The sequence below is a fragment of the Thalassophryne amazonica genome, chromosome 7 (assembly GCF_902500255.1).
Source record: "Thalassophryne amazonica chromosome 7, fThaAma1.1, whole genome shotgun sequence".
NCBI lineage: Eukaryota > Metazoa > Chordata > Actinopteri > Batrachoidiformes > Batrachoididae > Thalassophryne > Thalassophryne amazonica.
Window position 1 is genome coordinate 5,715,827 of NC_047109.1, and position 14,151 is coordinate 5,729,977.

At 49.3% G+C, this 14,151-nt stretch overlaps 1 protein-coding gene across 3 annotated transcripts in view; it reads right to left on the minus strand.

Moving 5' to 3' along the window:
• The window catches only part of tcaim (T cell activation inhibitor, mitochondrial), a 138,669-nt gene that overhangs the window by 109,861 nt on the left and 14,657 nt on the right, over nt 1-14,151 (minus strand). For 2 of the 3 annotated variants that reach the window (XM_034173750.1, XM_034173751.1), the window contains one exon: nt 2,413-2,516. In XM_034173750.1, the coding sequence (XP_034029641.1) occupies nt 2,413-2,447 (35 nt within the window). In that variant the 5' untranslated portion in view covers nt 2,448-2,516. Of the gene's footprint in view, nt 1-2,412; nt 2,519-14,151 lie in introns of all 3 variants that reach the window. The other variant, XM_034173749.1, reaches the window with a different exon arrangement.

A 14,151-nucleotide genomic window follows, 5' to 3' on the forward strand; every position in this document is an offset into this window, starting at 1 on the left:
CCACCAAACAATTCATAAGAAGATAAAGACTGGTCACTCAAAGCCTGAATACTGAGAAATCTCTTATGAAACATTCACAGGTCATTACCAAAAGTCAAAAATTGCAAAGGTAATCTGGGCAAGAATTTCACAAAATCAAAAAGTGAGTTGTGGATCAGTTTCAAATGTGAATGATGCCCATCTTGGAGGGGAAAAGAAAAAAGCAAAACAAAATAAAATAAAACATGGCTAATCCCCAAAAGACATTATTCAGAGACAACCTGGAAATGAACTGACTAAAGAAGAAAAGTTGCTTTCCTGGTGGACACAATACATTAAGACACATTAAGAAACACGAAACACAAAAACTGTCTTACCAGCGGTGCCGTATGAGTCCTCCCCCAGAAACTGCACAGTCACGCTGGAGGAAGGAGAGGAAACTGATGCAGCAGATTTGACAGGTTCTTTCATGGCTGTGCGTGGCGCAGATGCCTTCCTGGGGACCTGTGACGACGTCGGAGGAGAACGCCTTGCAAATGATTCCTCACTCGTAACCGAGACAATGTCTTCAACGGCACGCCTGCAGTCGAGTGCTGCGGGATGGAGTTGCTCACTGGTTTCATGGACAAGGGTGGTGCCAAGGGTGAATCCTGGGGTGTGGATGAGGTGATGAACTGAGGAGTTCAGGGTTTCATTGGAGGTCCTACTGAAGCGTCAGGTTTCTTCACGAAGACTGGCTGACAGCTTTGGCAAGACGCAGCACAGAATGGAGCTCATGGTTGAGGCAGCAGGTGACATGAACACCCCCCCCCCCGCCCCCTCCCCGGGGTGCTGTCGTGGTGTGATGTCCACCGCAGGTTCCTCATGCGTCGTGGTCGGCATCGCTCAGTCTAGAGCAGGGGTGGGCAATCATGTGCCATGAAGGGCCGAGACACTGCAGGTTTTCCTTATTACCAATCACCTCAGCAGGCAATTTCATCATCAGGTGTTTATGTTCAGGGGAGAAGCTCATCAGTAACCCACCTGCTGAGGTGATTGGTTGCAAGGAAAACCTGCAGTGTATCAGCCCTCGCTGTCCACCCCTGGTCTAGAGGCTGATTCGCCGTAGTGGCCCCGGCAGGTGTCACTGAGCGCTTCTGTCTTATTAGTCAGGGTGAGAGTGGGAGCCAAGGACTGTAGCTGAGGTGTGCGGATCCTCCTTGATGCTGGCACCGGGGCTGGATGAGTTGTGGAGAGCTTTGGTGTAGACACTGGTCGAGGCGTCCATCCTTCCGGCTGATGTGGCTCGGTCGCTGTCTGTATTAACGTGCGCTGTAGGGCTGGTGTAGGTATCAAACTGGGCATGGTCTGTGGGGCTGCTGGTGACATCTGAGGTTCTGGTGCAGGTGAACCAGGAACTGACACTGCAACGTCAGAGAGGGTGATGTAAGAAGGTGGGGCTGAGCTGGATTCATGAAGATCCTGATTCAAACAAAAAGTCCATAGGATCTTCAACATGAGGTGAGAGTTGACCTTGCAAAAACACTGATTTGATGTTCAACAATTCAGGATAGGCAGACACTATATCAGGTTCGGCCTGCAGAATTTTATCTAAAGCCTCGAACACTTGTTGCCTGTGCCACTGATCAGGATGATCCAAAAATTCTAAATATAAGTGCTGAATCTTAAAAAACACCGTGGCAGTGGTCTGGAGTACATCTGCTTCAGTCTCTGATGAGGTGTCACTGTCAACGTCCTCCCACTTTGTGTCGCTGTCTGAAAGAGAGAGGCTGGATGGCAGGTGCCATTTGGGCTGTTCAATCCAAGCTGGGAGTCTTCCCGCAGAAAAAAACTCTTCTAGACCTTCCAGGTCTAGGAAAAATTCACACAGCCAAGTGTTTGCTTCTACCAGGTCCAAAGCTTGGTCGAGATAATCAAATTTCTTCTTTGGTGTGAAACAGGAACGAAAACAATAAAAAAGAACTTGATTTCTGATAAAATGTCTTTGATGGTAGCAAGGTCTTCAGCTGTGACGGCAGGTGAGGAGCTCGCTGTGTCCATGTTTGGCCAGAATGTTGTATCAGGCGTGGCACAATGCAAGCTCACACGACTGACAGAGTTCAAAAAGTTTAATAAATGCAACAGGCAGGGATTCGGTACACGGGTGGTCCAACAGCGAGGCAAGAGACAACAAAAAGGCAAGAGCATGACCAAACATAAACTAAGCATGACCATGATACATGACATGACAAAAAAAACAAAAGGCTCAGAGCACAGAATCATAACAGCTGGCCCAAAAGGGCCGGATTATGACAGTCTATACTTAAAGGTGATGAGCCCCCAACCCAGGCCTGGCTACTGCCCATAATTCACATTTAGAAAAAGGTAACATCTTAAAATGAAATATAGTCCTGTCTATAGCAACAAAAACAGGAGTATCAGGAACTGCATTACCTCAGTAGGCAGTGCAGGAGGGAGCTGAGAAACATTTCTTATGGTGTCCGTCAACAGGTAGCGATCATCATGGATGCAGATGTTCCAACATTCCAGTGATAGCCCTGTTTATGAAGAAAAAAAGCCTGAATTTACAATGGAAGTATCTCATACTTTCAATCATTATATCAGCTCAAAAATGACATGAAAACAGAGACAGCAACTGCAGGAGCCAGTAACTATTGTTTCCAAAACTTCCTAATGGTTCACTGTCTTTCCAGCTCTCAGTTCTATGAGAAATTGCAGCACACAGTCCGAACAACACTCTGCAGCTCTGAAGCTCGGCTTCACTATGTCTGGTTGTTAAGTTGTCCTCTGGCACCATCATGTTGCCCAGCATGCATGCATCTGTACATTCATCTATGTAGGCATACATGGACACAAGTGAGCATCACAGGTTGACGTGACACTATTTGACCATTTTGATAAATCAGCTTCTCTTTTGTGCTGACAAACTGCATGACATGTGGTGAAAGCTTTGCAATGGTGAAAGATATTAGAAGAGCAACTGCATCCCTTTGAACCAAAACAAATCAGCAATCCCAACAATGGTGATCTAAAAAGTAGTTCCACTGTTCTGTGATGTGTTGAAAACCATTGCGTGGCAAAAACCATCACTTTGAACTAAACTTGATGGTTAAAATCAAGCAGCGAGCAGCTACATAGGGGCCAGGCACCTGCACGCACAGCGACGTGGGAACCCAGCAACCGCACGCACAGCGACGTGGGAACCCGGCAACCGCACGCACAGCGACGTGGGATTCGGGCACCCGCACGCACAGCGACGTGGGATTCGGGCACCCGCACGCACAGCGATGTGGGATTCGGGCACCTGCACGCACAGCGATGTGGGAATCTGGCACCCGCACGCACAGCGATGTGGGAATCTGGCACCCGCACGCACAGCGATGTGGGAATCGGGCACCCGCACACACAGCGACGTGGGAATCTGGCACCCGCACACACAGCAATGTGGGAATCTGGCACCCACACACACAGCAATGTGGGAATCTGGCACCCACACACACAGCGACATGGGATTCAGGCACCCGCACACACAGCGACATGGGATTCAGGCACCCGCACACACAGCAATGTGGGAATCTGGCACCCACACACACAGCGACATGGGATTCAGGCACCCGCACACACAGCGACGTGGGATTCTGGCACCCACACACACAGCGACGTGGGATTCAGGCACCCACACACACAGTGATGTGAGAGCCGAGCAACCGCACACAGTGATGAGGGAGAAAGGCACATGCAATCGCTTAGCAAACACACAGAAGAATGTTAATGCCATGTGTCCATATTTGTCTTTTACAGCTTAACCCATGTGAAACAATCATAATACAGTTTTGTTTGACTGATTCACAGTTTTATTTAACTTGAATACCCTCCCTCAAAGAAGAAGAAAAACTGAGTATAAAAAGGGCACATGTTTTTACTACACGTGGTGTCATGGGCACATGGAATGAAAGTCTGCAACTGGTTCAACTGGTATTTTTAAGAGCAGACTAGTCACTGCAATAGCAAAGCTCGGAGCTTTTATGATTAGTTAAATTATGGGAGTTTAGTTGTGTGGTTTTCCTGGCTGGTGATGAAAGTCAGAGTGAGAGAAAAACCGACAGGAAAAAAAATATCACCATCTTCACTGAAACAAAAGTGAATCAGTCAAACAAAACTGTACGAGGTCTGTTAGAAAAGTATCCAACCTTTTTATTTTTTGCAAAAACCTGATGGATCTGAATCATGTGTACTTGCATGAGCCAATCTTGAACCTTCGTGCACATGCGTGAATTTTTTTACGCCTGTCGATTGCGTCATTTGCTGGTAAGCCCCTTTGTGTGAGGACGTGTATTGTGCTCTCGGTGGATTTTCATTGCAAGGAAAATGGCGGAACGACTGGAGCAGCGTCCTCCCACAAAGGCTGCTTACCAGCAAATGATGCAATCGACAGGCGTGAAAAAATTCACGCATGCGCACGAAGGTTCAAGGTTTGCTCATGCAAGCACACGTGATTCAAATCCATCAGGTTTTTGCAAAAAATAAAAAGGTCGGATACTTTTCTAACAGACCTCGTATTTTGTGATTATTTCCCAGTGATTAACATGTAAATCACAAATAAATACAGGTGGGGGGAGGGGGATCACGTGATCTGCAGAGAAGATGGCTGCTTAGCGTGATCACTCTTGGCAGCTTTCCCTCCATTTTAATCGATTATCCGCCATCCACGTACTTTTGAATCATCCGTTAGTCTTTTTGAACTTTTAAAATCCCATCCTACAATGGCGGAGGGTTTGAGAAGCAAAGCTGGTCATGACCACATGCAGAGGCGCTGCAGGAGTCTCGCTGCAGGGCCCCAAGCAAAAAATTTCAATGGGACTCTCTGACCAGCTTTCATTATACAAATACAATAAAAACAATACTGAGAAAAATGTCAAATATAAACTTTTTTTATTCCAAAGTACACATCAGGATTTTTTTTTATTGTTATTGCATTACTGGTTGATGCTGACTGGTCACTGATTGTAGATGCATGTAGGGTAGAGCTATGGAGGTAGTGCTGCTTGAAGTACCAGAGATGGAGGTCGTGGTGCTTGAAGGAACAGGGATGGAGATAAATAAATAAATGGACTGCATTTACATAGCGTTTTCCCATTTGCATCAGATGCTCAAAGCGCTCTACAATAATGCCTCACATTGACTCCGATGTGAAGGTGCTGCCATACAAGGTACTTAATGCACACCAGGAGCAACTAGGGGATTAAGGACCTTGCCCAAGGGCCCTTAGTGATTTTCCAGTCAGGCAGGGATTTGAACAGAGGATCCTCCGGTCTCAAGCCCAACATTTAACCACTAGACCATCATCCCCTAATATCAAATCTAAGATAATATTTGATATTTACACTGTAATGTGAGCAGCACAATAAAAAACTATGAGCAAAGAACTACAGGTATGAGTTTTAATTGGGAAGAAAAGCTGTTTTGCATGAGTGGGTTAGACTTACGTGAATGTTTGAAACTTCATAAACATTTCTTTCAAATATTGTTACTTGACTAGTTCTCTGCAGCTTTCAGGAAAATGATACAAATAATCAAAATATTGTTTGATCACAGCTCAATGCTGCCTGTACGAGTTCCCATCTGACCACCAGTTCTGCGACAGCCACAAATTTGTTCAATTTAAGACACAACTGAGTCTGAGCCACTGCACACTGCCTTAGTTAGCCACCTACTGAAATAAATTGATGTGACGTTGTGTATTTAAGTGAAGTTAGGTTTTTTGGCTTTAAAAGTAATACCCACTCTTGTAGTTATAGCCAAAAAATAAATGTGCAAAGACTGTCTGCCAAATCAGTTCTATCCTACATTCTCTGGCAATATATCCTTTAAAGCTTTAGTGTTTCAGTTGGAGTTATAGCCAAACAAAATCAAATTCTTGACGCTACTATAATTGAAAGCATCTCTTACACAGAGTCTGAAGTCAACTTCATAGTTGTGTGTGAACTTTTCTACATTATCTTCAGGTGGGCTGGGGCCCATTAATATATCTATCAGGCTGGATGGTCAGGAATTGTTGGACACAAATGCACAGCTTAAACAAACAGCTCTGGTTGTAAAAAGGCTTTACGTGGGTGGATAGCAGAGGTCGATACATAAGTAGGCAGTCCAGAAAAAGCAGCAGTACAAAAATCATCAGGCTTAAGGTGTGGTCATTGCAACAGGCTGAAGGTCAGGAAGACACAAGGAGGCAGGCAGGACTATGGAAGGCAGGTACAGAGCTGGAAAGTGGCACAACAATCTGGCAAAGGACTAACACACCCAGTGAGCTTATGTGACCCCAGGTGATGAGCAGCAAATCAAGAACAGGTGTGCATGCAAAGCACCAGAACAAAGGCGTGGCCAGAGAGAGGGAAACGCCCACCACCAAGAACCAAGAAACAGACAAAAGAGATAGAGAAAGACAGACCCAAGCAGAAAAACCCAGCAAGAGAACAAACAAACAGCAGATCAGACAGGCCAGCAGGGCCAGCTGCAGCAAGGAGGAGGTAGACGAGCGGTGGAGACACCAGAGAGGGAAGAGCCCTGCTGCTGTAGCTCCAACTGTGTTCAGAGACTAGCTTGGGTTCATCACCACAAGACAGATCGCCTTCAGCCTCCACCTTAGTCTGCACAGTCTTAGAACAGGAAATTGTCTCAAGAGGGGTGGAGCTTGATACTCCTAGCCATGCCCTCACACACAGGCCGTGAAAGCCAATAGGTTCACAGTCCTGTGTGTCAGGAGTAATCATCATGCAGTGCTTCCTGGAGGGTCGGGACCTGAGTCATAACTGGTAGAAGACACCGGGTTGGGTGTGGTCACACCATCCCTCCAACCACAAAGCTGCGTCCTGGTTGGTGATGTCATTACTGAGAGCTGAGTGAACTGAGGTAGCTCTGCCTCTTCAGATTGTCTCTGCAGTACAGAGCTGTGCTGGCAATGAAATATGATGAATCGCCATCGTCACAGGAGCCAGAGTGCCCGATGTCGACTGAGGGGTCCCATTCAAGCCCCAGGTGGTCATGGGTATGAGAGGAACGGGAAAGAGGAGGAGGAGACAAGTGAATGGGTGAGGGTGGGTCAAAAAGTCCAGTTAACAGAGGGTTAGATGATTGGCTAAAATTTTGGGGAAAGAGGGGAGTTAGAGGGGAGCACAGTTTTGCTGTGATTTCTCAAGCACCCAGTCATCATCCAACAGAGACTCTGAAGGACAACCAGAGTTTGGAGCTTCAGACAAGCAACCAGTCATCCTCAAACATCAACCTCATGCTGAGCAGCCTGGTGTGTGTTCGTGCAATGTTGTTGTAGACGTGGCTGCAGCGCTGCAGAAGCTCCAGTAAACGACTCTGCATATGCTAAGCATCAGGCAGCTCGCTACGTTGCATTAGTGCCTCGCCATGCTGCAGCAGAGCGTTCACACGGACAGAGTTTTGTAGAAGAATTTTTAGGTCCTTATTTGAACTGTGATGAACTATCAAGTGTCCTGATCTGAACTGCATGTCCTCTGGCTGAACTAGCAGGTGTTCAACCCAAAAAAGGGGCTCTATTAGTCATTTGGTCTGTCAGGGGCTTTCCAAGGCCTTTTAGGTGCTTTCCCGCAGGCCAGGTGCAGGGGGCCTCAGGCCAGCTGCACCTGTGGCTGAAGGTCTTTTAAAAAAAATCAGTTGTAAATCCTTGAAGTTTTAATGGGAGCGTTTGTCACATTGAAATAATGGTCTAACACCTGCTTAGGGTTCACTAGAGGATGCTTCCAATAGAAAACCATGTTTTGGGACTAAAATAAATAAAAAAGTCGAAGGAGGAGCGATGCCCGCGGGTCTCCAATAAATAGATGAGCGCGGTTGTCACATATTCAGTCTCTCTAGAGGACTCAGTTTGTATAAGCTCTGTGTCAAAGGCTTAAATAAACTTAAAAACTCTGTGCATTTTATCTTGCTTAAGGCTGAATTATTCCAAAGTGTTGTGTCCTTTTCTAGCAAATCACTTGCAATTAGTTTGTGTTATCTAAAAGAAGACATCCTGAGATGACCAAAAAGAGGACCACGACAGAACTTGGCGAGCCAGCTTCAGGAGGGTCCAGGGGCATTCCGGCAGCCTGGGGCAGTCCAGCTCATCCCTCCAGACCGTAAATAACAGTGATCACGACTAAAAGGTAAGCAGAAACCTTTTATAACTTCTGCACGACCTGGAGGAGTGAGTCGGGATTTCCGCCCAAGTTGACAGGTGATATTTTTAATTGCCTCTTACCCAAAAGAACCTGGACTAAGAAAATTGATAAGAGACTAAAAAAGATAAGATTGAAAATTATCAGGCCTTGTAGATAAAATGCTCAGAAGGTGTGTGTGTTCCCGGGAAAAAGAATGTCTGTGTGAGTGAAAGGTCAGGAATGTTCATGAACTCTGGTGCGGAAAAGAGTGCATGGAGAACTAACCTGGATGCTTGGGGAATAATTGGTGTTGAAATTCGTTACTAACGTGCCGGCTGATAGCATGCGCTGTAGGGGTTAATTTAGGGGAGTATACTGACAAATAGATACAAGGTAATACAAGGTTATTTAAAGAGTTTAACAGAGACTGAAGTGAAATAAGTGAGAAAAAGAGTTTAACAGAGAATACGTGCAGAGGAAGCACAAGATAAGCGCCTGAGGGGGTGCAGTAGAAATACCGTACGTGATAAAGAGATTTAAAGAGAAAAGTGCAAAGTAGCACAGCTGACAGTAAGAAAAAGAGCTCAATAAAGGACGTCATTTTTTAAGAAAAGAGAAAAAGTATAAAAAAAAAAAATGAATGAAGAGTTAGTGCAGAATACATGAGAATTAATGAAGCAGAAAATAGTGCAGTAAGGCACCAAATACACGCTTGTGGGGCGTGGGAGAAGAATAAGTAATTAAGTACACAGTAATATGAGTTTTTTTTATAAGAAAAGAAAAAGAGAGTATTTTCAGTGCAAAGGCACATTAAGCTCACGAGGAGCTCAGTAAGTGAGAAAAGTAGAAGAAAGTGCAGAAAGGCACAGGATACGCACGCGAGGTGCGGTAAGGCATAGAAATAAATGAAATATTGTATGCTCAGAGAGGAGCTTGTGAAAAATAATATATTAAGCACAGAATACGCACGCGAGGCGCGGTAAGGCGTAGAAGTAAATGAAATATTGTACGCTCAAAGAGGGCTTGTTAAAAAATAATATATGAGTTGCTGGCAGCGCCGGAGAAGCTGTCTAACGTGAAGAAGAGATACATACTTAAACAGAACACATTGGTGTTAAGTGAATAAAAAGGTTGTTTAAAGCCGCGGAGTAAAGGGTGGCAGAAGTCTAGATAGAGATATATAGAAAGTTGTTTTTAATAATTTTTGTGTTGTGTGGGCCGCCAGAAGAGGAGGTACTGCTGGCCCACCACCAGAGGGCGCCCTGCCTGGAGTGCAGGCTCCAGGCACCAGAGGGCGCAGCCGCCTCACAGGAGCAGCCAGGGTGACAGCTGTCACGCATCACCTGCAACAGCTGTTACCAATCAGCAGGGATACATCAGCAGGACGACGTCTCCACCTCTTTGCCGAGATATCGTTCTACCTGGAAGGTAATATTCTCAGCTGACTGCTTGACAGTAACCTTTTGTGATTTTGTGAGTGATAACAGACCTTTTTCCAACGAGAGGTGGAGGTAGCTTTCCTGCCGTGCGGATTACTGGGTGCAAACGCGCCCACCTTTAATTGTGTTTTTGTTCCTCGCCAGCAGTACCAGGTCCGACACGCGGAGGCAGTGGCCACCTGGGAATTCGGGACTTGGCGGCTCCAGTATTCCCGGGGTCTGGTGGCGGAGAAAATCGTGTGGTTCCGGTTCTGCTTTGGACAGGTGTCTCCTATCTTCGAGCCTGCCCACACGACACCTTTGTGAATTGATTCTGATCTATTGTTGTAATCTGTTGTATTTGTTGTGCACATTCACAACAGTAAAGTGTTGTTATTTGACCTACTCCATTGTCCGTTCCTTTGCGCCCCCTGTTGTGGGTCCGTGTACCGACACTTTCCCAACAGGATATCTCGGCCAGCGTCATGGATCCCGAGGGGCGTCAACCGGCTGTTGAACGGCCAATGGAAGAACAGGGCGCACAGGCGTCCGCAGGAGGAATGATCGGTGAGTTGCAGCGGATCCTCACCGCTTTCACGGCTCGGTTGGATTTAATGACCGAGCAGAACGTCCTCCTTAACCGCAGGGTGGAGGCTCTCGCCGCGCAGGTGGAAGCGCGCCCTCAGGGCGCTGCTGCGGCTCTCCCTCCTGTCGACCCTGTGCGTAACAGTGACGTTCCACAGGTCGTTCAACGACCCCTCCCACCTTCCCCGGAAGCATACATAAGCCCTCCAGAGCCGTACGGAGGTTGTGTGGAGACGTGCTCGGACTTTCTTATGCAGTGTTCGCTCGTCTTCGCACAACGTCCCGTCATGTACGCGACTGATGCTAGTAAGATAGCTTATGTCATTAATCTGCTTCGCGGCAAGGCACGCGCTTGGGCTACAGCGCTTTGGGAGCAAAATTCACGGCTCCTTCTGATATATGATGGGTTTGTGAGGGAGTTCAGAACAGTGTTCGATCACCCAAATAGAGGAGAGACCGCTTCAGCCGTGCTGCTGTCAATGAGACAGGGGCGCCGGAGCGCAGCTGTTTATGCAGTCGACTTCCGCATCGCGGCTGCGAGGTCCGGCTGGAATAACACTGCCCTCCGTGCCGCCTTCGTAAACGGACTGTCGTTGGTCCTGAAGGAGCTCCTGGTGGCCAAGGACGAACCGCGGGATTTAGACGGGCTTATTGATATCGTTATACGATTAGACAATCGGTTAGAGGAACGCCGTCGGGAGCGAGGCGAAGGACGTGACCGGATACGCGCCGCCCCTCTCCCTTCCGGGTTCGAAAAGGGGCCGCCCTCCCCACGCTCCACAGCCGCAGCGCTTTGTGGGGCAACAGCTCCCCCTGGTGACGTTGTTAGGGAAACGCACAGGGCCAAAATGGGGAGGCTGATCCGTGGAGAGTGTTTTCTCTGCAGCTCAACAGAGCACACACAGAGAGACTGCCCCAAACGGCCAAAACGTCAACACTCACCCTTAGAGACTGGGCTAAGGGGGGTCAAGACATTCAAGTGAGACACACACAAATTGCCACACGACTCCCAGTCACAATCCTGAGCGGGGATTTAACCCTTCAAGCCCGAGCACTGGTGGACACGGGGTCAGAAGGGAATCTGCTAGACAGCAGATGGGCAAAGGAGGTAGGGCTCCCTCTGGTGGCGCTTCCTTCGCCATTGCAGGTGCGGGCACTAGATGGCACCCTCCTCCCTTTACTCACACACAAGACACAACCAGTAACTCTGGTGGTGTCTGGAAACCACCGGGAGGAGATTGAGTTTTTTGTAACTTCTTCTACCTCCCGCGTGATTTTGGGCATCCCATGGATGTTAAAGCACAATCCCCGGATCGACTGGCCGTCTGGGGTGGTGGTTCAGTGGAGCGAAACCTGCCATCGGGTGTGTTTAGGATCCTCGGTTCCTCCCGGTTTCCAGGCTAAGGAGGAGGTCAAAGTCCCTCCCAATCTGACGGCAGTGCCGGTTGAGTACCACGATCTTGCTGATGTCTTCAGCAAGGATCTGGCACTCACCCTTCCCCCGCACCGTCCGTACGATTGTGCCATTGATTTGGTTCCAGGCGCTGAGTTCCCGTCCAGCAGGCTGTACAACCTCTCACGACCTGAGCGCGAATCAATGGAGACCTACATCCGGGACTCATTAGCTGCCGGGCTGATCCAGAACTCCACCTCCCCGATGGGGGCAGGTTTCTTTTTTGTGGGCAAGAAAGATGGCGGACTTCGTCCATGTATTGATTACAGGGGGCTGAATGAGATTACGGTTCGCAACCGATACCCGTTGCCATTATTAGATTCCGTGTTCACCCCCCTGCATGGAGCCAAAATCTTTACTAAGCTGGATCTTAGAAATGCGTATCACCTGGTTCGGATCCGGAAGGGAGACGAATGGAAGACGGCATTCAACACCCCATTAGGTCACTTTGAGTACCTGGTCATGCCATTCGGCCTCACAAACGCCCCCGCTACATTCCAAGCATTGGTTAATGATGTCTTGCGGGATTTCCTGCACCGATTCGTCTTCGTATATCTAGACGATATACTCATCTTTTCTCCGGATCCTGAGACTCATGTCCGGCATGTACGTCAGGTCCTGCAGCGGTTGTTGGAGAACCGGCTGTTTGTGAAGGGCAAGAAGTGTGAGTTTCACCGCACATCTTTGTCCTTCCTGGGGTTTATCATCTCCCCCAACTCCGTCGCTCCTGATCCGGCCAAGGTTGCGGCGGTGAGAGACTGGCCCCAACCCACTAGCCGTAGGAAGCTGCAACAGTTCCTCGGCTTTGCAAATTTCTACAGGAGGTTCATTAAGGGCTACAGTCAGGTAGTTAGCCCCCTGACAGCCCTGACCTCACCAAAAGTCCCCTTCACCTGGTCGGATCGTTGCGATGCCGCGTTCAAGGAGTTGAAACGGCGCTTCTCGTCTGCACCCGTTCTGGTGCAGCCCGATCATAGTCGCCAGTTAGTGGTTGAAGTGGACGCCTCGGACTCAGGGATAGGAGCCGTGCTTTCCCAGAGCGGGAAGACCGATAAGGTCCTTCACCCGTGTGCCTATTTTTCCCGCAGGTTGACCCCGGCCGAACGGAACTATGACGTCGGCAATCGAGAACTCCTTGCGGTGAAAGAGGCTCTTGAAGAGTGGAGACATCTGTTGGAGGGAACGTCCGTGCCATTCACGGTTTTCACTGACCACCGGAACCTGGAGTATATCAGGACCACCAAGCGGCTGAACCCCAGGCAAGCCCGCTGGTCACTGTTCTTCGGCCGTTTTGACTTCCGGATCACCTACCGTCCCGGGACCAAGAACCAGAGATCGGATGCCTTGTCCCGGGTACATGAAGATGAAGTCAAAGCGGAGTTGTCGGATCCACCGGAACCCATCATCCCGGAGTCCACTATCGTGGCCACCCTCAGACCAACAGGCAAGCAGCAGGAGGTGGAGCAGGCCTTGCGCTGCGTGACTGCCGCACACCCGGCGGCCTGGAGTACCCATTTGGCCTGGATCGAGTATGCCCATAACAGCCAGGTGTCTTCAGCCACCGGCCAATCCCCTTTTGAGGTATGTCTGGGGTATCAGCCCCCGTTGTTTCCGGTGGTTGAGGGAGAGGTCGGTGTGCCCTCGGTCCAGGCCCACCTGCGCAAGTGCCGTCGGGTGTGGCGTGCCGCCCGTTCTGCTTTGCTAAAGGCCCGGACGAGGGCAAAAGCCCATGCAGACCGTCGGCGGACCCCGGCCCCTGCGTATCGGCCTGGGCAGGAGGTGTGGTTATCCACAAAGGACATCCCCCTCCAAGTGGACTCCCCCAAGTTACAGGACCGTTACATCGGCCCATTCAAGATCCTGAAGGTCATCAGTCCAGCCGCGGCTTCGGCTGCCGGCCTCACTGCGGATCCATCCTGTGTTTCATGTGTCCCGGATTAAACCTCATCACTCCTCACCCCTCTGTACTCCGGGTCCGGCGCTGCCTCCTGCCCGGATAATCGATGGCGAGCCGGCTTGGACTGTACGCCGGCTTTTGGATGTCCGTAGGATGGGCCGGGGCTTCCAGTATTTGGTGGACTGGGAGGGGTACGGCCCCGAAGAACGCTCCTGGGTGAAGAGGAGCTTCATCCTGGACCCGGCCCTCCTGGCCGATTTCTACCGCCGCCACCTGGACAAGACTGGTTGGGCGCCAGGAGGCGCACGTTGAGGGGGGGGTCCTGTTGTGTGGGCCGCCAGAAGAGGAGGTACTGCTGGCCCACCACCAGAGGGCGCCCTGCCTGGAGTGCGGGCTCCAGGCACCAGAGGGCGCAGCCGCCTCACAGGAGCAGCCAGGGTGACAGCTGTCACGCATCACCTGCAACAGCTGTTACCAATCAGCAGGGATACATCAGCAGGACGACGTCTCCACCCCTTTGCCGAGATATCGTTCTACCTGGAAGGTAATATTCTCAGCTGACTGCTTGACAGTAACCTTTTGTGATTTTGTGAGTGATAACAGACCTTTTTTCCAACGAGAGGTGGAGGCAGCTTTCCTGCCGTGCGGATTACT